At 42.4% G+C, this 24,718-nt stretch overlaps 1 protein-coding gene across 1 annotated transcript in view; it reads left to right on the top strand.

The window, feature by feature from the left end:
* The window catches only part of sema4c (sema domain, immunoglobulin domain (Ig), transmembrane domain (TM) and short cytoplasmic domain, (semaphorin) 4C), a 114,021-nt gene extending 89,805 nt beyond the window's left edge, over positions 1-24,216 (top strand). Inside the window, exons 8-17 of the mRNA XM_055050633.1 lie at positions 311-430; positions 4,668-4,819; positions 7,539-7,714; positions 11,742-11,886; positions 12,242-12,455; positions 16,903-17,018; positions 18,174-18,331; positions 19,124-19,215; positions 19,435-21,903; positions 23,280-24,216. Of these exons, the coding sequence (XP_054906608.1) occupies positions 311-430; positions 4,668-4,819; positions 7,539-7,714; positions 11,742-11,886; positions 12,242-12,455; positions 16,903-17,018; positions 18,174-18,331; positions 19,124-19,215; positions 19,435-20,330 (2,069 nt within the window). The 3' untranslated portion in view covers positions 20,331-21,903; positions 23,280-24,216. The remainder of the gene's footprint in view (positions 1-310; positions 431-4,667; positions 4,820-7,538; positions 7,715-11,741; positions 11,887-12,241; positions 12,456-16,902; positions 17,019-18,173; positions 18,332-19,123; positions 19,216-19,434; positions 21,904-23,279) is intronic.
* The last annotated feature ends 502 nt before the right edge of the window (positions 24,217-24,718 follow it).

Below are 24,718 nucleotides of genomic sequence, written 5' to 3'. Positions count from 1 at the left end.
CAGCTGCTGTTGTTCAAATTGTGGAACCTGAACAAATTAAAAGAAGCATTAAATCTGTACAAAATGCTCCGGCAGAAATTCTCATCGCTTCTGCAGCCAATGCAATTGAGTTGAGAGCCCAGAAGTGCAATTTAGCTTTTTATGCTGCATTCACTTGATTGTGGGCAGCTTTAGTGACCCTACAGGCGGCCATTCTTGCAGCATTTTTGTGCCTCCCACCTGATACACATCTTTCAATCTATGCCTGTATTGTCTGCTGAAAAAACAAACTGAATTAATGCAAAGCTTGCACCTTTTTTTTCCTTTACAGATAAGGAGCTGTACTCAGCGACGCTCAACAACTTCCTGGGCACGGAGCCGGTCATTCTGAGAAACCTGGGCCAGCAGCATTACAGCATGAAGAGTGAATACTTGCCTGCCTGGTTAAACGGTGAGCGTGAAGAGAAATAAAAAATAATGTGCAAATATGTGGAGTAGAATGAAGTGGTAACTTAATAAAAGTAAGTAGAGATGAAACGAAATGCACTGTTGTTGCACTCGTAATACTTTCCCCTCATTCTGGGACAGTTAAATCACAACTTTAACAATAATTTACAGTTTCCAAGTAGATTTTTACCCTTACATTAAAGGTTAACCAGCTCTGGTATTAACTAATGGCTCATTACCCGTTTGCATTACCTCATTGGGGAAAAATTATTGACCCAGGGCAACTTCCCATTGTCCACTAAACCTCTGAGTGGATCAACATTATCACTGTTATAGGAGGAATTAAAGAAAACTGGGTTTTATACAATAAATGCACTTGCTGTAGAATATTCTTCTTTCATCAGTTGTTTAATGAAGGTCAATTTTAATAATTTGGAATAACTCCTTGGTCTGCAGTGATGTTTGTCCTTTAGTTTGAGTTTAATCCCCATAGCAACTAAGTCTTGTACTGACCAGCGTTTTGAAAATCAAGACCTGCCGCATCACAACTGAAATGTACAAAAGAAAAGTTCATATTTTACATTATATTAGTGTCAAATGTTTTTATTTTTGGGGGGTTTTTTGCACAGAATGCATAACAACTTATGGGTTGGGAATGGAAGTGAGCCAGTGACAAAACAACTGGTGACAAATTTACACTTTCCCATGATAGATTCAAAAAAAGCTAGTTAGCAAGGCCTCATTAGCAGCTCGGTAGCTATCGCCTCAACCCCCTCAAATCACAGAACGCAATGAAAATATTGCAACTTTCTCAAAAAAATATTTGCTTGAGAATGTTGCTTATACACGTCTTACAATAAAATGTAAGACATGTGATTGATGTATTTAAGGGCAACTTGCATTTTTAAAATGAATTTAAGACATTTCAAGACCTTACTTTTTTGATACGTGAATTTAAGACATTATAGAGATAAGCAGACACACTAACTTTGTTATCTGAATGGCACGGTATCACCTGCCAGCCTCACCGAGCTATTATTGTATATACTTGCTGTTGTAAATAGCCTGTACTATTGCAGAACAGGCAACATTAGTGGCAGGAAGCAGTGGTACAGTTGTTTCCTAGAGGTCACCCCTGAGTCTTACTCAGCTTATGTCTCCAGAGCACACACTACGTTGTGTGTGTGTTCTCTCTTTGTCATCTCAGCTAGCTGGGACACCTCCCACACGGCCTGCAAGTCCATAACCACCGTCAGCCATACATCACTGAGAGTCATCCATTAGGAACAAAATGAACATAACTCATAGTGCCGCTGCTGAAAATAGATGTCGTTTTTCAGCCATTCTTAAACTGGCATTTTTTCTTTTTTTTTTTATAAAAATAAAAAGTGTTGACATAAATAACTTTATATCTGTTTTTAGCTCTTAAACATGAGTTAGTCAAATTTCGAACTCATATTTCTAAGACTTGTAATAAATCTTTTGAATAGATATGACAACTTTCTGTTTCTTTCAATCCATGAATTTTCCCCCCTCACATATTCTTTGTCAAATAAAACACTTTTCTTCCCTGTCTGTGGAAAAAAGTGGAACTTACTTTAAGCTAGTGGTATGGCTAATTTTGAAGTCTAGCCATTTACCTCCATATGTTGCTGTGATTAACTGTATTGTATGAGTGTTACATATTTCTGGACAGCTCTTGATATATGTGTTAGTAGTACAAATGGCCCGTATTTGTTAATAAACATAATTCTGCTTCAGCTGTAGCTAGCGGCAGGTTAGCTTGCTAAGAGTAGCCAGAAAAACCCTGCAAGATTTATTTCTTCAATAAAAACACACCTGATGTGTCCGTAGATGTCTCGGTTAAAATTGGTCTGTATTTGCTCTACAAGGGAACGTTATTTCGACATGTTATTAGACGTCTAAATTTAGCCACCTTTCAGTCGAGCATGGAAAGCATAAGAACGAGAGCAGATTTTGATGGGCGCAAACTCAGGACCTCTCAGTAATTAATACATAACTGAGAGGTCACTGTTATAGAACTCAGGACTTTTTTGTGCTTTTATTTTTTTGGCTACAAATACAAATGAACTCCGTTTCCACATCTCTGTCATTTATGTTACTGCAGTTCATTGAAAGAGATGGAAAAGTTTAATTTTTTCTGTAAAGATGTCTTTTTTTCTGAAAACAAACAGCGCTTTGGCTCTAGTGATACACTGAAAACGTCTTGTCAGTGCACAACCTTTACTGTTTGATATTTAACAACCTTTCGCATTAAAATACAAGATCCTTGAAGACTGTTAAAAATAAAAAAAAATGTTGACATATATAACTTTATATCTCTGTTTTTAGCTCTTAAAAAAACAATGTTTTTCTGCCTTTTGAAAATATGACCACCAAATCCCATTTGAAAGAAGGATGAAATTCTTTCAAGTTGAATCAAATCAAGCTGTATTTTTGTAGCTGTTTCCCCAATAGGGCTTTTTGTGAACGCTACAAGCATTTTCGTTTCTAAGTATAAGCTTTGACTGCTTTTAGACCTCAATGTTTTGCTTTTTGTAAACAAAGAAAACACACACATGTTGCAATGCGTTTTGTCTCGGTTAAAAAAAAGAAACCCACACATCAATTATCTAATCAACCACTTATCAATAATTGCAAAATAAACATCAAGCTTCTGCTCTTTGTATGGGAAATGTTTGCATGTTTTTCATTGTTGAATCTGGATACATTAGTGGCATTGTCAGACTGTCGCTATGTGTGACATAGCCAACACACAGAGAGTGTGAAGAAAGAAGAATATGAGAACTCTTGAGTTGTTGTTCACCATTTTCTGCATTACTTTCCCTTTGCTGTGGTGCACTGCACTGAATTAATGATACCTGCATCTCCAGGTTTCATTTTGTCAGCTGAATCGTTCTGCCTCAGAGCACGGCTATGGATGGCAAGGGATAGGATCGTCTTTTTACTGTCCTGCTTTGTGCAAATGCGCAAACTCTCCAGATGCAAACAATAACATGCAACGCGTCTATAGGGCTAAATCATTAACATTGGCTCAGCTCTAAATAGCTCTTTGTGTAGCCTTAGCAGGTTTCTCTGTGGGAAGGCAGTAAAATTGGAACCCCAACTCACTTTGAATTGGTGTAGCTTACCAATCCAAGCTAGTCTTTTAAACTGCATTCAGCATTTTGATTTAGAACAAAAACCCACTTAAAATATAATTATCTCAGGTTGAGGAGTAAAGACAGGCTACAAAAACAGTGGAAGCTAATGAGGTTGTTTCATTTTCATCAAGCTTCGCGTCGTTTCAAAAGACTGGCCTGAAGTTTGAGGTGACAAAAGCTGAGAGTGTGAAGCTCGCTCTTCAGCTACGACGAAGGATTGTTATCATTTGGGTCGAGGAGGCGGGGGACAGAGTGAGGCACTTGGAAAGAAATGAAGGGGAGAGAAGAGGATGAAGTCACAGCAGGAGAAATGGATGATGGAAAAACAAGACATTAGGAATGGTGATGAAGAGTCAGAGAGAGAGAGGTGAGGGGAGACGGGGAGGTACGCCAAGAAAGGAGGCGCATACAGATGAGGCGCAGTGTGTCTGTTTATTATTCATACAGATATTGAAGTTTTTCCTCTTTATTTAAGACCAGACCTGCAGTGAAACCAGGCTCACCTCAATTTAAGCCGTTTCTGACCAAACTAAAAGCCTTCAACTGGTCTGGGCTTCGGAGGAGAGTTTACACCATCCCATTACGGCTGAAAATTTGACTCGTACCTTACGAAGAACAGTCTATCTGGGCAGCCAGTATATAAAAGACCTTTTTGGCATAAAAATGAATTTGAAGCCCCAAGCATCTAAGATTTTTTTCTTTAAAAAAAAAGCGTGATTGTCTTGAAAAAGCAATATCTACAACCTAATGAGGCCCAGACACAGAGACAAAAAATAAAAAAGAAGACGACAGTGACTGAGGAAGGGGGAAAACACAAAATGGATCGCTAATAGTGAGCAGAGGAAGAGACAGAGAAACGACTGGAGGAGAGGTGAGGCGAAGGGGGATGATGAAAGCAAATAGAGGAGGAGGTGAGAAAGGCCGACAGAGGATGAGATGGAGGTGTCAAGCTAGCAAGCACGGGGTGTGATTCAGGCCTGCAGGCTGAAACCGTCTCTGCTCACTTGTGATATATGTCAGCCGAGTAAAAATACACCCTCTGATCTCCTTTTTGTGCCTCTGTGTGTGTGTCCGCAGAGCCGGACTTTGTGGGCTCGGCCCTGGTGAGGGAGAGCAGCGGCAGCAAAGACGGCGACGACGACAAGATCTACTTCTTCTTCAGCGAGCGAGCGCTGGAGCTGGACTGCGACACAGAGTTCACCGTGGCCAGAGTGGCCCGCGTCTGCAAGGTAACCCGATCCGTCCCGGCGGCCGGCCCGGGCTCTGTAAACACGCACCGATTCGAACGGCGATCGGCCTCGGCTGACGCAGGAGTTAATACTGGAGAGCGGGGACGGATTTGACGTGAACTCATGGTTCTCTGCACATTTGTCTGGGAATCGGCTGTTTTCTGCTTCCTCCAGCTGTGTTGGCAGCTGTTTCTGAGAACTTAATAATGTGCTAACCCGTTGTGGGCTTTAGCTCGAGAGCAGTTTTAGGAGTAATCGGGTGTAGAGGGCAATGCAAAAGTATTCCCTGTGTTTCACTTTGATAAAATAGAGCGTAAAACTGAGAGGAGAATGATAGAAGGGTTTTCTACTACTAATTCAAAATGTTCAGCCCCTTTAACTCTGATACCCCGCTATAAAATACACTTCAACTAATTACAGCCACTGATCTTGTGTAAATTAAGCAATCAATCAAGATTATTGCTAAAGCACATTTCAGTATTAGAATGGCCTAATCAAAGTCTGGACTGACTTTATTTAATTTGCCTGAGTTTGATCTATTTTACAATAAAGAATCAGCTAAATTTTACAACCTCTGGGTGCACAGATGTGGCACAGAGGTGCCAGCTTTGCACTACGGGTCAAAGTTCAGGCCCGTATTGTCTTAACTTTAACCTGGACATATCTACAAATCCAGCTGAAAATCTGTGGAAAGAGTTGGGAGGAGATCATTCGATCTCCATCCAACAAGACTGAGACAGCGCTACTTTTCAAATAAGGCACAAAAAAAATTCACGCCCCGAAAACCTTGGAACTGCAGCATAAGCTGGCTGTACAAAGCCAACTGATGTTCAGTAGGAAGCAGGCAGCCGGATATCTTCTGCAGTAGAAGATCTCAGAGAATAAGCACAGCGGAGAGCCAAACAGAGAAAGGAAAATAAGCACGATCAGTGGCTTTTAAATTGTTCATTTTAACCCAAAACAGCAGGAGCAACACAGCCAGCTTGCTTATATCGGCCCGTGTGGAGACAATCACACTGACGTGGACATATCTGCTAATTAATTATTCATTTTCAAAATAAATGGCCTCATTAGGAAAACTAATTAGCTTTGATGTTGCGCTGTCATTACGGCCACACGTCTGCAGCCCCTTCCCTGAGACGTGCGCGATTGCTTGAGTGTTCTTTAATGCACTGTGATGTTTGAATTGTTTGAATCACACTATATCCTGATAGCTCAGCACGCGCTGCACTGCTTCTGAGTGTGTTGCAGCTGCGCCGCACGCATTCGCACCTTCTGAATCCTGTATTACATCATTTGCAGAGGATAATAGGAACGATTCAACAAATTGGGTCTCCTTTGAGCACAAAGAAGAATACAACCCAGCACCACCTGTCTACACATTTACCGATTTTTTTATTCTTTTTTTTTTTTTTTTTTTTAATGAGCGTTATTATTTTTCTTCTTTTTGTCCTTCACATCAGACTTCAATATCCGAGGGTCAGAACGGATTTGAAAGCTTTTACGTGCAATTACAACAGTTCAGTCGGCGGGGGCAAACTGAACAGATTTACCGCTGAGCAGATAAAGAGGGAGAATAAAGATAATATTTGTCTTTGACGGGGTGAAGGGGAGGCTAATGAAATGCAATATAACAAAGCGCTAAAAGAAATAGAAGAAGAAAAAATCTGGGAGCTTAAAGAGCATATCCAGGTTGAAAAATACAGTTCAGCAAAAATCATTTGTAATCCTATATTTCTGAGAGAAATGTCCATCTGCTTGCAGAGAGCATAAACCACCCAGTGAGGGCTTGAGTATATTTATGTTTCGTCGGTGGATCATTACTTTGATCGGTTTGCGTAAAAGCCGAGGTCGGCTGTTTCTGTCTGCCGCGTCGGCTTTGAAGATGTCACTGTCGTTTGTTTTTGTTCGACAACGTCGAAGTACGTAAAAGTCAGAGAACAACTGCCTTCAGAGGCCCGCTAATTAGTACATGAAATCCATCTGTGTGTGATTTGGTCTCGTGTAAGTCCAGCTGTTCTGTCAAGGCCTCCGAGGTTTGTTAGAGAACATCAGTGAACAAAGACAGTCATGAAGCTCAAGGAGGATGGCAGATTTTGTCAGGGCTAAACTCGAGAAACGCTTGAAGCAAAATTAAGTTATGACGCAAAATCCAAAGCTGTGGACATCGCACAGAGATCTATTCATTCCTAGTCCTCACACAATAATCAATAAATTAAAACCAGCTTGATTGTTTCCATTTGCATGGCTGTTTGTTTTTCTCTGGATGACAAAAAGTCTTTAGTTTGGACAGTTTCCCTGAACAGTTTTGTTTATAGAGACATCATAATTCACTTTATCTTTTGTTTCTGATGTTTATTTCTTTTGGATATGTAAAATGTCTTTAAATTCCGATGCTAAATGTTCACCCCAAATGAATGTCTATTGATCTTATAGAGTGTGTACTTGCATTATTACACCATGACTATTTTATTAGTCATGGTGGTCTAAAAAACAAAAATATTGCAGCAGTAAGACAAACGCCTGGACGAGTTTCTCTTGATGTTGCTGGGACGTTAGTACTTTAATCCTAGAAATGTTCTATGAGGTGATAGAAGGTCATCTTTGTAACCATCTTTATGTGACTCTGAATGCTCACCTCAGAGTCCAAAGTCGGTTTGAGCATGGAACGCCTCTGGAGTGAAAGAGGGGGCTCAGGTGCTGTGTGTGGCTCTTTCAGGGTGATCTGGGCGGTACCAGGACCCTGCAGAAGAAGTGGACCACCTTCCAGAAGGCCCGACTGGAGTGCTCCCTGCCGGAGCGCCACGTCTCCTTCAACAACCTGCGGGCCGTCTTCACGCTGCCGGGGCCCGACTGGCGGGGGACGACCTTCTATGGCATCTTTCACGCTCAGTGGTCAGTATGAGAGGAAAAGACACGCGGCCGGACGCCGAAGATGCATTACACCATATTTCAGACTCAGCGGTAGAGTTAATTACCGCATTAGTGCTCCGGCGCCCGCCCGCCGCCGCCGACGTGTCAGAAGCTCTTAATGAAATCGCAGAGCGGCGAGCCACTCTGATAAGATGGCTCCTCTGATGTACTTTGTGCGATTAGGTATTTACAGTGTAATTGGGGGGTTTTAATTTAAGTTATTACTGTTACAAATGCAAGCCATTTAGAGCGCACACCACTCCGGCGTCCTTGGATATGTTTTATTGCTTTTATTAGAGGCTGAATGTCACACAGATTTAATGTGGATTTAAATGGCGATAAATCCGTTTTCTAAAGAGAACCGTCGTCTTGACCTTGGAAGATTCTACGACTGCAACGAGCCGCAGCGTTAGGACCACGGTGGTACGGCCTCCACGTAGAGAAGCAGTGAAAACGCTGTAGAATCATTTCATGTTTTACAGCAGAAGCATAACGTACACAGAAAAATAAAGATCGAAACGAGATAAATCCAACTTTTATTCAGTCAGCACAGTTATTGGCCACGGTAGGAGCATCGGAACGTCCAAATCCAATATATTTATAAAGCACATTTTTACAAAAACAGTACATTTACGAAAGGTCCTGATATATAAAAGAGATAAATCCAAGACATGAAACACTTTTAAAACAGAACAGAGACATTAAAAAGAGCCACTTACTCAGGGCCAAACACTATTCATAAAAGATGTGCTTTTATTTTTTAAGTTTAGTGGCCTTTATTCTGCAGTAAATGGACTGGAAAGAGACGATATACGAATGAGGATAAAGTAAGAATGCCTGTCTGATATTTACAAGCAGAAACAGAAAAAGTCTCCCTGAAGTTTCCACCTCGGACGACTAAGATCAGCTGATCTGAGGGAGATGAGGCTGGGTTCAATCAGAGAGGTGAAACGGAGCAATAACATTTATCTATTTACCAGCCAACATAAAAATTATAAGCATTAACTCTGATGCATTGCAACACTGCAAAAAGGATTTTTGTTTCGTTTCTGGAGCAAATTAGTGTGAAAAAATAAGACAAAATCAACCTGGAGCAAGATAGCTCCTATATCTTGCTATTTAGCAAGATACAGGAGCTTAATATTGATTTTAAAAAGTTAATAGTCACACTAGCAGATTATTTCGCTCATAATATGAATAAAATATCTTGCTATACATAAAGTATTCTGCTAGTAGAACTGGTTCTTTTTAAAATCAATATTAAGCAGTTATTTATTTAAAACAAGCTCCCATTTCTTGCTAAAATGTTACTTGCGAGTCAGTTTTGCCTTATTTCAAGTGTCCTAAAATATTTATTTCTAAAAACTAGACCAAAAGCACCTGGTAAGATTTTTTGCAGTGTTGTCTGTCTGGAGGAAGGCTGTTTTTTCCTCACTTTATTTAGAATCTTTCCATCATAAACACAAATACGACTGCAATTTACAACTATTAACTAAACTATTCAATAAAGATTCCAGCTGCCAGATATGCCCCCTGGTTTTAGCGTCACAACCCAGCTGCTTTATTTCCCCCTGGAAGCCAAAATCCATCACAGCCCTGGTAATTTCCTCCGTAAATTAGATCTCTTAAACATTTATGATAAGACATGCCGAATACATCTTCCACTCTCTTCTATTTAGCGGGCTTATTTAATATTTTAGATGTGGCAGCCACTTTGTAAAGACTGTAATTTACTTGACCAATTGTAATACTTTAATGGTTCCCAGCCAGGTACAGGTACTGGTGGTGGGTGGGGGTTGGGATTCTTTTGAGGTGTTCTCTGTCTCCAGGCGTTCAAAGGCCTTTGAACTGAGCCCTTTGTATTCTTCAGTAAGATATCATGTCACCACTCGGGTCGGCTTTGAACCAACCACAAGCTTTCTTTCTTCATTTGGGGTTCCTTCAACTGCTGACAGGCTTCTACCTCACAGACCCCTTGCATGCTACTGTTTCATGTGAAAATTTCACGCATGCGCACAACGCTGGAGGAAAAAAAGGCTGTTCTTTTACTTGTTAAGGTTGTCAAAGTCAAGCTAGCATAGCTACTTTTTTTATTGAAACTGTTTCTTTTCTTTTAGATATCACACATATATTTAAGCATATATTTAAGCTTTATTGTGGTATATTGACAACTTAACGGCTAAAACCAACCGCCAGTGAGCATCTTTTTGCCCTCCAGCACGAAGAGGGGGTCGGGATCCTGGGCGTGTGATGTTATGCTGCAACAGCTCTCTAGCCGCCTCACTTTGGTGGAGCTAACATTAAGATAACGTTACATGTGGTGCAGTGTAAAACACATATGAAGGCCTTTGTCCTCGACCTGGTTGTCGCAGGTTCGATTCCCGGCCTGGCGACCTTTGCCACATGTCTTCCCCCTTCTCTCATCACCCTGTTTCCTGTCGATTTGCTATCAAATAAAGGCCACTAGAGACAATAAAATCTTTGGGAAAAAAAAGATAACTTCACATTATGGAAATAATTTCAGAGTACCAGTCAGACGGTCGCCGCCGATGCTTTTTGCTGAACCCATTAGGAACTTAACGCCATCATCTGTGTTTGACATTATAAAATCAGCAGCTCTGCTCCCATTTTGCCCCCCCTCCAGATAAATCACGACATAAGTTCATAAAAACAATCTTTCCTCGGCTGTTTGCAGCTTTGTCAAACCACTGCAGTGTGCAATCCATTTTGAAGCTGAATCTAAAACCGTGTACGTCAATAAGTGTTTCCAACAATAACACACACAAAAAACAGCAGGAGGCTGAAAATTGTGACTTTTACAGTTCCCTGAGTGCAAGTGCACAACATTTTTTTGGTAGACTACATTGCCTTCATGTCGGTGACTGAGTGGCTGAATACAGAAAGGAAAGAAACTCATTCCCAGTGGATGAGGATGGAAATCAAATGTCGTATGATGGCGACAAATGTAATTTAATCTGCCTGGGTCACGAGTCAAAGCCGTTTTAGTCCAACTCGCCGTGTGTAAGAAAAATAGCCTCAATGTTAAACAAAACGTGACTCTTGAGTCACAGCAGCCGCTACTTGCCTAAATTATTTACCAGAGTTTAAACATCAGATGCATTTGCCACAAAAAAGTGGGAAATATATCAATACGGCAGTTTATTGAATCCAAAAACTACCGCAGTGTGAATAATCCAGCGCCTCCCGACACAATCGGTCTGCTTTTTCTTTTTCACACTTTGTTATCGTTCGACCACAAACTTCAGTGCTTTTTGTCAGGATTTCATGCAACAGAGCAGCTCAAAATGCAGCGGCAACATCATGAAGTGGAAGCAAAATACATTTTAGACAGTTTTCAAAATTGTTTGCAAATCTGATAAGTGTGGCTCGGATTTTGTAAGCCGCTGTCACAGATGTTTGAGCTGCGTTCAACGTCGACTTTGCACGTTCGATGATTAAAATGGTCGTCACTCGTTTTTCACTAATGTACCATGGCAATGTGTCTTATACTGTGATGTATAATTAAAATGTTTTGTTTTGGATAGCTAATGCCAAGACTTGATAATAATAATTTATCATAAGAATAATAAAATGAAAATTCTGACTTTTTCTTTAAATGACGCCTGTCAATATCAGTTTTTAAGTTCTACAATTGATTGTCAAGTCAAATCAAAACTCTACAAGAACTGTTTGTGATAAATGATATTGTTTGTAACATTGAGGTTATTTCTGAAGCATTTTGTTGCATAACATCCTATTGAGAGACTTTAGAGTAAAGTGGGCTTTATTAGTAGCAATAGGGTTTGTTAAAAACCTTTTACATGACATATTTCTCTATAGAAAGGCCATTTTTTTGTTCACATTCTCTTGACATGCCAGTGACAGACGCGTTTCATTCTTATTTTCACGTCAGCCCGTGTCAGCCATTCATCCGGCAGACAGATAATTCATCCGTCACTTTTTCCCCGCCGCACATGGCTGACTGCCGTCCTCTCCTGTCGTGTTTCAGGGGCGACGTGGACGTGTCGGCCGTGTGCCAGTACCAGATCGGCGACGTGAAGAAGGTGTTCGAGGGCTCCTACAAGGAGTACAGGGAGGCGTCACAGAGATGGGGGCGATACACAGGCGCCACCCCCAGCCCGCGGCCTGGATCGGTATGAAAGCCCACTCGGGAGTCCAGGGACATTTCGGGAAGCAGAAAAAAAGAGTGTGAGGGGGAGGAGAGGTGGGACGAGAGAGGTAATGAGGGAGGCAGCGGGGAGGAATAGAAACAGGTGATAGAGAGAGAAGTGTGGAGGTGGAAAACAGTTGAAGCTGGCACATCACAAAAAAGTTCGGCATAATGGGCCAGGACGGAAAGGAAGGAAGGTAATGGAGCAAACAGAGGGGAGGCAGGGCAGTCAACTTCCACGCCAACTAACCATGCCAACTTGCACCAGCACCAACTAAGAAGTCTCCTTCCCTCCATTCTCTTCTCTCTCTCTCTCCCATCCTCTTCTTGCGCCGCAGTGCATAACTAACTCAGACAGGGAGAACGGCTACAACAGCTCCCTGCAGCTCCCCGACGCCACGCTCAACTTCGCCAAGAAACACCCACTGATGGAGGACAAAGCTCTGGGTCGCCCCCTGCTGCTGACCAAGGGCGTCAACTTCACCAAGCTGGTGGTGGACCGGGTCAGCGGCCTGGACCAGCGGGCGTACAACATGCTGTTCATCGGCACAGGTAGGGAGAGGCTCCGTCGCCTCGGTTATCAGGGAAACATTGGTGTGTTTTTATGCAAAAATGTAAAGTCCTGTAAAAAATGTAAAAATGTAGTGGCATTTCACCTGTTTACACTGCAAAGACAAAAACTTACCAAGTGTTTTTGGTTTAGCGTCTGATGCAATTGTCTTACGACACCTGAAATAAGACAAAACTAACTTATATACAACTTTTCATTAAAGGACTTGTTTTATGTAAATAATTTCTCAATGTTGATGAAGAACTACTACTAGTTTCACTGGCAGATTATTTCACTTGTAATCTTTCAAATGACATTTCATGACATTGTTGCAAAACCACAAACTCTTGCCAAGTATTTTTGGTATAATTTCTAGCGCAAATACCTACATACACTTGAATCAAGATAAAATCAATTTACAGGATTTTTTTTTTTTGTTTTGCAGAATATAGAAGCTTGTTTTATACAAATAATTTCTTAATATTGATTTAAAAAAAGTTCCATTAGCAGATTATTTAATTCATAACTTGTACTTTTTCATCAATATTAAGAAAAAATATAGAGTTATTTGAGCGCAGAAGTGCAGCAGCTGCAAGATATGAACACGATAAAGACATAAATTTACAGTGTAGATTGTAGGAATATAGTTCGGTCCAACATCAACGATTCAAAAACAGCAGCATCATGCTGGCATGTAAAAACAAGAAAAAGAAAGATAAACTGCCTTATCTGCTATCCTCCAAATATTAGTCATAGTTTAAGAAATAAGCTCCTTTATCTTTGCTGGAAAGTTACTTTTAAGTTAGTTTCTTCTTATTTCAAGTGTACTAAGATATTTGCAGTAAAAGCTATCTTATCAGTTTTAGAGCAGAGTCTTCACTTAGAGTAGCAGTCTGCACCACAGACTGCTACTGGAGGGCCTTCCTTCCCATCGCTATAACCACTTATAGTGACTCTTTGAAGAAATTTAGTTCGTAAAATGCCTCTACATCTAATTTCCCTTTGGTATTTCGAAAACGAGTTCAAATGAATCAGGTTACATTTGCATCCACAGCTTACATTTCATATTCTTTACTCTGCTTCTTTTTCTTTCCTCTTAGCAACTATCCACCGCTTTGTGTCATGTAAAACAAACGTTGCAGTGGGTAGCTGCTGCAAATCGCAAACACGTTTGAGATAACCGCACTCTTCAGACTGAAAAAAGACTTAATATCAAATTTGCAGCCTTCACGCTCCAGCTCAGAATGCAGCTCATATTCATTACCTCAGACTCGACGTTTAGCACTCCGAGGCGTTTCGACGTGTGTTCGAGGGCTGATAAAAAGTGCTCCCTGGTTGCAAATCATCCTGATCCTTGCAGAGAAGTGCCACCCAAGAGAACATCCTGTTCACCATCTTTAGGGGAGAGGAAGACAAAAAAAAATGGCAAAAATGTTGAATCTTCTCTGTTATGTGTTGCACACAGGCAAGTTAGGCCTTACGAGCTTTGTCATGTTTGATACATAATGTTGGACGGCATTTCTTTTTACTCTGATCTTCTGACGAAGTGTCGTGTCAGAAGTCCTTGAATTTCACTTCCAAGGTTTGAAAATTGCTCCTTGATTTCTCTATAAAGTCCTTGAAAGTGCCTGAAATTCGAACTGCACAGTTTCGAAATAAAGTGCAATCTAGTGTTCGACTAAAGGCCTAAATTTTAAAAGTGTCATCTATAGTTCAAACCAGATGTTTTCGAACACCTAATAAAAAAAGGACAGACACTTATTTTTTTCTCACTGTCTGAAGTTAAATCAGATTAAATGTTTTTTGTTTTAGGTCAGTTAGAATTCCCAAAATTATTTCTATGCCATAAACATGAACAGTTTTTGTAACTTTCTTCAATTCCAGAGGTTTGTGAAGATGAGCCATTTCGTGAGCTAACGCTAGCCTCGCTCATTTGTTTTGGTTGTAATTACCCAGAATTTCCTGCACTATTCTTGAGCTTCCTAATGTTTTAGGTAGACCAGAATCTTTAAACAACACACTTCCTTTATCAAAACAAACTTTCCAGAGAAACAAAAAGCGGACAGAACAGAGCTGGTGTGAATGCACCCTAAGATAATATGTCCAAAATGTGGTGCTGGAACTGTTTGAGTATGATCTTTAGACATGCTTGAATTTCACCTGTGTGTGTGTGTGTGTGTGTCCCTGTGTGTGTCCATTAAACAGGTAAGAGCTCACAGGCTGTGGCAGCAGCCAGGGACGGCCGCTGGAATTAGACACGGTGGCACACAAACAACACGCCATATGGCCAGACTTCAGCTGGCTTTCAATTAAGGCCTTCATTTGCATGCTGAGAAACACCTCCACGCATCAAGGGAAACGTCTCACCTATACACAGCTTAATTAATATCTCCGGTCAGCAGGAACAGGGCCCCATATGCTGGCGGCTCTGATCGGAAGTCGGCTCGTCCGCTCAAGACTCGTCATGCTGAGTAGCGCCGGTATTTAAAACGCAACTGCTTGCCATTCAGACCGGCGCGTGGGAGGAGACGGTGCGACAGCGACGGAACGCGGGCCAAACCGGACAGACACGTGCCACACACACACACAGTAGCGTGTGCTCTTCCAACTCGCCGCGCCTCGCAGCACAAACCCAAAAGGGGCCCCAGGCAGACGCTCAGTGTGCCGGTCGGGCTCCCGGCTTGATTAGCTATTAGCCGCAGCGTGCTGACAGCTGATGTGACGAGAGGAACAGGGAGAGGCTGTAGTGTCGGTTTTTCTGCAGGATTGAAGGATTAGCTGACGTTGCATGATGACACGCCTGCTGCTTTCTGCGCCTCTACATGAACGTACGTGTGTTTGGCTCCTCTCTAGCCTCCCTAGCGCCGACGAGTTTGGTTCTTGTGTTTTTGCCCAAGTAAAACCGACTTTTTATTCCCTCCATCGGAACACACCAGCAGGATGTCTGCGTATCCTTAAAAAGTTTTACATTTATTGAAACTTAAAATGCCTTAAATTAATTTGAAGTTGGACTTAAATACGTAAATCACAGATTTTAGATTTTTTTTTTTGTTTTCATTTCTGTAAACTTGTTGATTTACCATAATACAGTGAATCTGAATAAACTGTTGCTAGCGAGCCTGCTACAGTTTTTTCTTTTAAGTCATATTTGAGATATATAGCATTTTTATAACAACATGGTTACTTGATTCGCCCTTAAATTTCACTTTGTGGCTGGAAAATGCACAGCACTGCCCCTTTAATCACCAGGACCTCACAAGACGGTGCATTTCAGAGCGTTACGACCATCTGAGGCATCAAGGTCACCCCTGACACCATCTTCATCACCGGGGATCTAAACTGGTTCCTCTCCCCACTCACCACGCTTCTCTGATGCTGCTGTCCCCCAGGTTGCTAAAAGCGAGCAGAAACGCTAATCTTTTTTTAAAATCGTCTTTAAATAGTTTTTTGCTGCGAAAAGAAGCCGGACTTTTCCAGCTGGTACATTTTTAGCCCAACTGGCCTGGAAAGTTTAGAAAACTCATCTGCGAGCTCCACTTCATCATCACCGACATGTTTCACAGTTTTCTCCTTTTTTTTTCCTCTCCAGAAACTTTTAGCAGGTAGAGTCATCATCATTAAATAATTTCAGAGCTTCTCCTTTCACAAGACGAGCAAATATGATTAATGCCGAGAGCTTCACCTTGTGCTTCAGAAAGAAAGAAAAAAAACGTCTTAAACGTGATGGGAATCTGAGCTTTTAGATCATTTAGGCTCAAAAGGGAACAGTTAAAGCCCGAGGCTCACAGTGCAGCTTCATATAGGGTCATAAAGTACAACAGAGATTTTTTTTTTCTTTTCCTGCACATGATCATATTTCATCATTAATATTTAAACAAACTCCTTTGGAGTTGCAGGTGTGAATTTATTCAGCTTCCATGAATATTTAAATAAAAACATTCTGCAGCCACTGATTATGAATAGTTAATATGATTGGTATAGATTCATGGCTCAATTTACTGCGCAGAATCCCAGTTGAACCAGTGAACTGCTGTGCCGTCCCAATGTTCCCAGTGTCCTTTTTTCCTTCCCTTCTTTCTTTCTTCCTCGTCTTCTCCCGTTCATCCATCTTTTCTCCCTCCCGCTGCTTCCTTTTTGCCTTCCTTCCACCCTCTCTTCTCTGGTTCCTTCCTTCGCTCCTCCTGTCTTTCCGTTCTTCCTTCTTTCTTTTCCTTCCTCTTTTCTTCCTTCCTTCCTTCCATCTATCGAAGGAAGGAATACAAAACCACGCAGGTCTTGCACATAAAGCCTGACCAGATGTTAACATCTGCAGTAAGTTCTCAGTGAATCGATACTCTGCCATCATGTCTCCAAACCAGACGTTACATGGGTCCTGGATGAAGTCTGCTCTTGTTGGATGAGTTGCTTGGCCGAGCAGAGCAGAGTTGAGCGTTTGTTCTTGTGTTCCAGCTCAGGGCTGGCTGCAGAGGGTCCTCATCCTGGGCTCCGAGGCCCACGTGATCGAGGAGATCCAGCTGTTCGACTCGGCGCAGCCCGTGGACAGCCTGACCATCTCGCACTCCAAGGTGAGAACGCCCACCAACGCTTCAGATGCAGCACAAACACAAAAGTAACTGTTTTATTTATTTATTTTTTGCTGTAAAAACAGTTGTGGAAACATTTCGCATCCATTTTAGACTACGTTGATACCCTCTCACAACAAAGGGGTGTGGTATTTGTGCGTGGAAGTACAGATTCACTGCAACAAACTGAGGGAGAAATACTTTGGTTTAAAAAAAAAAAGGAGCTGTTCTTGGTCTTTTATGCAGTTATGTCATTATGAGCTTCCTGTTTCCCCCCCATGTTGAAGGTTTTTTGTGTCTTAAATGCTAAATGTCTTTTTCTCAGTGTGTATACTAACAGTGTTTCTGGAAGATTCTTTGAACCAAAACTTAAGTGTGTGTGCTTCAGTTAACGATCAGTTGATTACTAAATTAGTTGACGATTACTTCAACAGTGAATTCATCACGTTTAATCCAATTAATCGTTATGGTCCTAGTAGAAACTACTTCATGCTTTGCCTCTGGAATCTCCTTCTTCCCCACCAGCAACACTGTCGTAGAATTTTGGAGATCAATTGGCTTCTTTGTTGTCTCATCTCAAGTTCATTTGTATTCCTTTTCAGTGCTGTTCCTCTGTCTGTGTTGATCTGTTAATACCCTTTTTTGCCTGATGCTTATGAGCATGGATCATCTGTCAGCAGATGTTGAATAAGGGAGTATTTATCAGCCCCGTTTCATATCAGGTCTCACCTCATGAAGCTGAAACTCCCCTGTCATAAGTTCTGTAATTCCACGACTTTAGCCTGGCGGGGAGCTGAACCTCTGGTGCACACGTCTCTCTACGGCCGCTTAAATCGATGGACTTTGGTCCGGGTGTTCTCGTCTCCAAAGCCTACTGCTTATCTCGTTAATGCTGGCTTAGCCACGGCCAGACATATTTTACAGCGGCTTTCTGCGAAAGGGCCGCAAACCGGATTGGATTGGAAGAGGGCAGAAGGGTGTGTGTTATTGTAATTGAGAGCGATTATCCCATTATCTCCTCTAACCCATAACTCTGTCACTCTCCCGTCTTCTCTGTCTGTGTTTATCTCTCCTCTTCTTCCTCATCTCTCCCTCTGGATTGTGACCGGCCCCCCCGCCCCGTTCTTTGTCCTCGCCTTTTCTCGCTTCCCTTTGTAGAAGTACTTGTACATCGGATCTCGTTCCGAGGTTCTCCAGCTGCCCTTGGCCAACTGCAGCCGCTATCAGTCTCAGCCAGACTGTCTGCTCGCCAGGGACCCCTACTGCGCTTGGGACAACGAGGGCCGGGCCTGCGTCCGCATCGACCTCCACCGAGGGTGAGACAAGTTCGTTTCTGCGCCCCCGTTGGCTCGGCTCGTGTCGAACGATTCTTGCGGTTTCCGTCTTGAGGGACAGGTTTCTGGAACACCCTTTGAACCAAAACTTAAGCTACCAGGTCTGCTGTTTTTGTTTTAATATTTTTGGTGATTTTAGGTGATAAACAAACACAAAAGTGGTGCAAGATTATCAAATTTAAAGAAAATAGCAGAATGTTATTTTAAATTGGAACAAAAACTTCAAAAGTATGATACACATTTGTATTCAGCAGTGCTGAATCGATGCTACACAAAACCACTTTCCACTCAGCTATCGCCTGAGTATTAGCTGCAGGTTCACATCCTGCTTTCGATGTGAACCAGCAGTCTCAAGTCTTTAAAACCCTTTGAAAGTTTTTTTTTTTTCCAGGATTTTATTGGATTTAGCTTCATACATTTCCTACTTTTTAACTTTTACCATCTTTCTTTTTATTGCTAAATAAAACATCACTACGCCCAGTATCTTTCAAGGAGAGGACGTTTAACTCACATCTGATCATATCGTCGTCATCCAAAAAAAAAAAAACTCTTCAGATCCAAATTCATGTGGCTCCTTTGGAACCTACCCTGAGAAGAGTTTGATCTAGATATTATTTAGGTGTCTCAAAGTAAAAGAGGCTGAAGACAAATTCAAACAATTTTTTTTCCCAGTCACTTTAAGTAATTTTTTGCATCCAATATTGCACAAATCCCTTCAAGGTGTCAAAATATCTCAGATCTCTGATTTTAGCCTTTTCTCTGTTTTGTTTCCAGGTCCACCTCCTCCCTCTCCCAGGACCTCATGCTGGACAGATTTAGCCGTGGAAAAGCCAAGTTTGATAAGCCTGTCTCCATCCCCAGTCCTGGTGAGTATGAGCTACGCCTCACTGGTGCCCCCTTGTGAGAGTTAAGTGTCAATGCAGGATCAAGTTAGCTTAAAGATGTGAAATAGATGTGGTGAATACATAAAGCGGATTAAATTGAAATCAAGCAGAAGGAAGTTGCCTAACCACAGATTGATCATGGATGACCCGTAGCTCAGTCTCCTGTCTTTTCTTCCCTCCAATCCTTCCGTTCCGCTGCAGAGCACTCCCGACTGAGAAACGTAACGGTGGTCGTTGGGTCCGACATGGTGCTGCCTTGCCATCTTGTCTCCAACTTGGCCCAGCCCTTCTGGGTGGTCAACGACCGCGAGCTGCAGCTGGGCGACCCGGAAACAGGAGGACCTCGCTTTGACCGGACCCTCAAAGCCCTCATCGTTCCAGAAGCGGGCCAGATGCAAGCCGGCCGCTACATCTGCTACTCTGAGGAGCAAGGGGTCAAGTTTCAGACAGAGCGCTACCAGGTGGCAGTCGTCGCCAGCGCCCCGGTGTTTATGGAAGCCCGGGCGCCGGACAGCAGCATGGGCCTCTTCTGGGTATTGGTCATCACCCTTGGAGCGGCGTGCCTTCTCCTCCTGGTGGCAGCTCTCTACCTGCGCAGGAGGCTGAAGCTGGCGTTAGGGAAGGGTGCCGACATGAAGCCTCTGGAGAGCACCCTGGTCTACCCCATCACCCTGCCCAAAGAGCCGCCCACCTTCGTGCCCAGTAAGATGCCGAGCGACGAAGACCGCTTCTGGGAGACGGGCGCCAACTACTACTACTCGGACGGCTCGCTGAAGATCGTTCCCGGCCACGCCCTGGGCCCCAGCAGCGTCAGCAGCACGGCGTCACCCAGCGCCATTCCCGGCCAGCCCATCCACTCCCCAAGCCGGCTCAGCCTCACCAACATCCGAGGCTCAGGTAGCAACGGCTACATCCGCCTCAACCTGAGCACAGCGGGGGAGGAGAGGGCTAGCGGGGCCGGCGTCGGGGGCGGCGGGCTGGGAGGGCTGGGCATGGGCGGGAACGACTACTCCAGTCCCTTCAAGGAGGAGCTGAGACGCACCCTACAGCAGAGAAGCGTCCTGCCTGACGCCAACCCAGAGGAGTCGTCCGTCTAGGCCTTTCTCTCCTCCATCTTTATTCCCCCCCAAGGTGGAACAAGAAATCCAACCAAAGCTACCTCGCCTCCTTCCGAGGACGCCTGCTCTTTCTCTGTCTTTTAGCGACACGCTGTCCACTCCCATGTTCTCTCTCGTCTCACTCTGCCAATGCCTGTTTGGCTCTCCGTAGACTTCTATTAGCACTCAGCATGTTCAGCACACACACACTCCGCATACCGTGTTTGCCAACAGTTGCTGTGTTTCAGGCAACACAGAGTCTTGGTGGTGACCGTCTCTGCTTCCACTGTGCAACTGCCACTCCTGTACATTTTGTATTTAGAGGAACAAAAAAAAAGAAAGAAAAAAAGGTGAACGCAAAGGAGAGCCACCTCAAGCATGGAACCCCCCGCCCAACAAAAGGTGTTATTTTCTTCTCGGATGGGCACAGCTCGTTCTTTTCCTTTGAGCTCAGCCTCTGTTCTGGGACCAGTTAACAACTAGGGCCGACTAACTGGAAATATGGATTATTTTGTGTGTGGATGTGTGTGTGTGTGTCTGCTTGTGTCCCTTGAGACTTAACTGCTTACTGCACTTAAAAAGCTGGAAGCCTGTCTTCCTTCGTTTTTATACTTGTGAGCCAGGAGTGAGAGAGTGATCCAAAAAAAATATAAAAAATCTCCAAGCAAGACGACAATCATGTCCCCGTGGCAGGAGCTGTGTGTGTGGGGGGGGCGCAAAGGAGACGGAGGGATGGACGTGAGGACAGAGTTTCAAAATGAAGGACAATCTTTAAAGACTTTTTTCCTGCTCGATTTGAGTTTTTTTTCCTGCTGGAGGACTCCTTCGATTTCTTCCGATTTAATTTAATGTGATGCTCGGTTTGAATTGAGACGTTTGTTTCCCGTCTCTCTTTCTCTTTGTCGTGCCGTTTTGTTAGACTTTTGGACCACGGCAGTGTTCAAGCGGTTTGCGAGTGACTAATGGCTCACCTCTGTGAACGACTTTACTCCTCGCTCAGTGCTGCATGGTGACCTTCAGGAGTGGCGGCGTGTGACAGACGGATGTCTGGATTCGGACCTTTTTGAACTCTCGTTTTGGTCTTTTGAAAAGACGGAGTTAATTGCGAATCGAAGCCGACATGAAGACGTTCGGCACACAGAATGTAGTTGAACCCTTATCGTCGTGACGGCTGTGGATGTCCCAGGAAGTGCTTTATTTTATTTAGTTTTTTTCTGAGTGTTTTGTGAAGAAGGTGGCAACTTGCACTGCCGAGAAGGAGACTACCACTCCCGACGCATGCAAACACACACTTGTTTTGATTGTTAAGGAGCCCAGCCATCCAGGACTACAGAGCGAATGTGAAGCACCCTTAGAGCCCATGGACCCTCAAGACCCCGACCTCCCTTCACTGAAGCCTAGAGACTGAGCCGGGGCTACTGTGGACCGATGCAGTGGAAGGACACTGAAACACACACCTACACTAAAAGAACTCACACAGTGTTAAAATGGAGGAAATGGACCGACAGGCTGATTGCTGCCATGCTGATAAACTACTGGCCCCAGGCGGAAAGATGCCACGAAGAAGTGAAAGGTAATCTTTTGTTCTCTCTCGCTCTTAAAATAGGATTTTGAGTGCTACAGAGATTTCCAGAGCAAAAAAATCTCTTTGGAAAAGAATAGATGGCTTTCAAGATTTTAGGGTGCAGTCACACCAACTTTGTTTGGGGCGCTTTATTTGGACTCTGGTTCGCTTGGGAAAGGTGTGAATATCTGATGCTAGCAGATTATCACGACAGAAGTTATTCCAATAAACGATGATATCACTGTTGGGCCTAAGTGTGATCGAACTCTAACCAAACCAAAGTTAACTCTGGTCCATCTAAAAACCATAGGCCCTCGTTCATTATTTTGAATGCATTCACACAAGACCTGAGACTGCTCCAAAAACAGCTCATAGGGCAGTGCATTCTGGGTAAATACAACCAAAACAAACGCACGTGTCTAGTGCCAGCGGGAGAAATGCCCTGCGGTCTTTTTGGTAAGACAAAAGACAAATCCTACAATCGCTAAAACATGGCCATTGAGTTTTTGTGAAGGAGGAAGTTGTGCTCTTTGTCTTCATCAGAGGTTTTTATGCCATTTCCTTCAGTAGTTCTTGGTGCAGCGCCACCACGGGCAACGGGGGTAAACAAAGGTTTAATAATAATAATGATGCATTTTATTTGACAGAGCCTTTCAAAACATTCAAGGAAATTTCACAACATTAAAAACACAAACAGTCAAGAAATGGCTACAAAGAAAAGTGTGCAATGTGAATGTGAACTGCTCCAGCTGAAAATGGGACAAATGTCACAATTTGGTCCCCAATTGAACTGAACTAAACGATCAGGTGTGAAAACAGCCCTAAAGTCGGACGCGTCCAGTGCATCCAGAAAATAATTGACAAAAAGGCCTGTCACGATAAATTCTGCAGGACGATAAATCGTCCCAGAAGTTACTGCGATAAACCATAATATTGTTGTTACATTTTCAAGTAACGTAGTTGCTTAATAATGCAAGAGCACATTTTCAAATATCAACAAATTTAAAATTGTTATCAACATTTAACACTGGAACTGGAACTAGAAGACATTTTAAACACCCAAAATAAACAAATAAAACAACAGAAACGTTAAATGAAATGAATTATGATGCAAATGTTGCAAAATTTTCTTTCAAAAAATAAAAAAAAGGTCTAGTGGAGACTGAAGACTTTAATCATCCAGTCTTTGGTAGGAAGAGAAAAACAATAAATCGTGCAAATGGAAATAATAATAATAATAATAACAGCATAATTGTGGCGTGGAAAGGAAACAAGACATGTTTAATGTTAACATTTTTTTAAAAGTTTGCAAGAAGTGACTCAACTGTAACTACTGAAATATAACTTTCTGCTGATACTAACATCAGTCGTTTGTTTCCTTGCAGTGGGTTTTTCTTTTTTTCGTTGTGTATCTTGTGGATGTGCCTGTGGAGACCGGAGGAACGCATGAAGGAGCCGGAAAGCAAAGTACCTTCTGTTGCTCCCACTGTGTACAGAGCGATGAAATAAAATAAAAAAAATTTAAAAAATCTAAAGAACCTTACGACTGAGGAGGTCATCAGCCATCAGCACTTCATCCTACTGTTGCATGATCGTCTCTGCAAGTGGACTGCACACCTTTGATAACGATCAGCCCTGTACAGAAAGTTAAACATTTCCATCCCTTTTTGGACTTTTGTTTTTTCTTTTCCGAGGCTCTGACGTTGTGCAACGCTAAAGATTTGTTGGAGAAAAAAAAAGCCAGCTAAATTTCACGCCTCAAGAGTTGTACAGTAAATTCGTGGCTGTATTTCTGTATTTTTGACATGTTTAACTTTCTCTGTGCCTCTCCACCTTTCTGGAAAGAAAAGAAAAGGAAAAAAAAAAAAAAAAAAGCCAAAGTCGACTGCAGCTGCTTTTGTTCCTGTCGAAATTCCTGAATAAGTTTTATTTGATTCCACATCGATATCTTAAGTCTCAGCAATCCGTCCGCTTTGCTGCGCTGAGCTGGTGTCAGCAACCTTCCTGCATATTTTATCTGCGGCTAAACTTCCCCGCAAGCGAAAGGCGAAACGTGTCTGAAAACTGAGGAAGCTGCTGTTTGTTTCCTGTTTACATGTCAGTACTGATCTCCTGGGCCAATATATACATATATATATAGATATTTGTTTTTTTTTTATCTCCCCGACGTGAAGAAATGCTGAAATTGGAAACCGTTTTCAGCCCTTGAAACCGGAATGCAAAGCTGCTGACTTGAAGCAAATCGACAAACTGCTCACTTTATTTTTCAATCTCTTGAGGCAAAAAAAAAAAAAAACAAAGCTAAAGAATAAATGAGCTCTTTACACTGGTACTTGGTTATGTCTTAATATTTCTCCTGTATTTTTTTACAAATCGGGCTTATTTTCACTACATAATGTTGGAAAACCTAAAAACACAAAAAAGACAGGCCTGAAGCTTGAAAAACATGCATGTGTAACGTTCTTAATGTGCCGTTCCTCAGCTTGTAAATGTTTGGATTATTTCTCCCATGAGGCTTTAGGTTCTGCTGTGTCCTTGCATTATTATTATTATTATTATTATTTGAATCATTTTTGCCCCTGTTTTTTTGCCTGTTATTGTTCAGTTTGTTTTTAAAATATCTTAAGTAACTTATTTCACTTGTACAAACTTGTCAATATTTATTATCATTGTACATATGTCCCTATTTTTTATGTGTATATAAATACACAAATAAAAAAATAGACATACTTGGAGTGTGAGTGTTTATCATGGAGGGAATGGCTATTTATTTATGACCAACATTCATTTTACGTGTGGATTACACGTCATTTAAGGGGTAGAC

This window comes from Poeciliopsis prolifica, unplaced genomic scaffold (assembly GCF_027474105.1).
Source record: "Poeciliopsis prolifica strain line A6 unplaced genomic scaffold, Auburn_PproV2 SCAFFOLD031, whole genome shotgun sequence".
Lineage (NCBI taxonomy): Eukaryota > Metazoa > Chordata > Actinopteri > Cyprinodontiformes > Poeciliidae > Poeciliopsis > Poeciliopsis prolifica.
The sequence above is the reverse complement of the archived record's forward strand: the minus strand, read 5'-3'. Positions and strand labels throughout refer to the sequence as shown.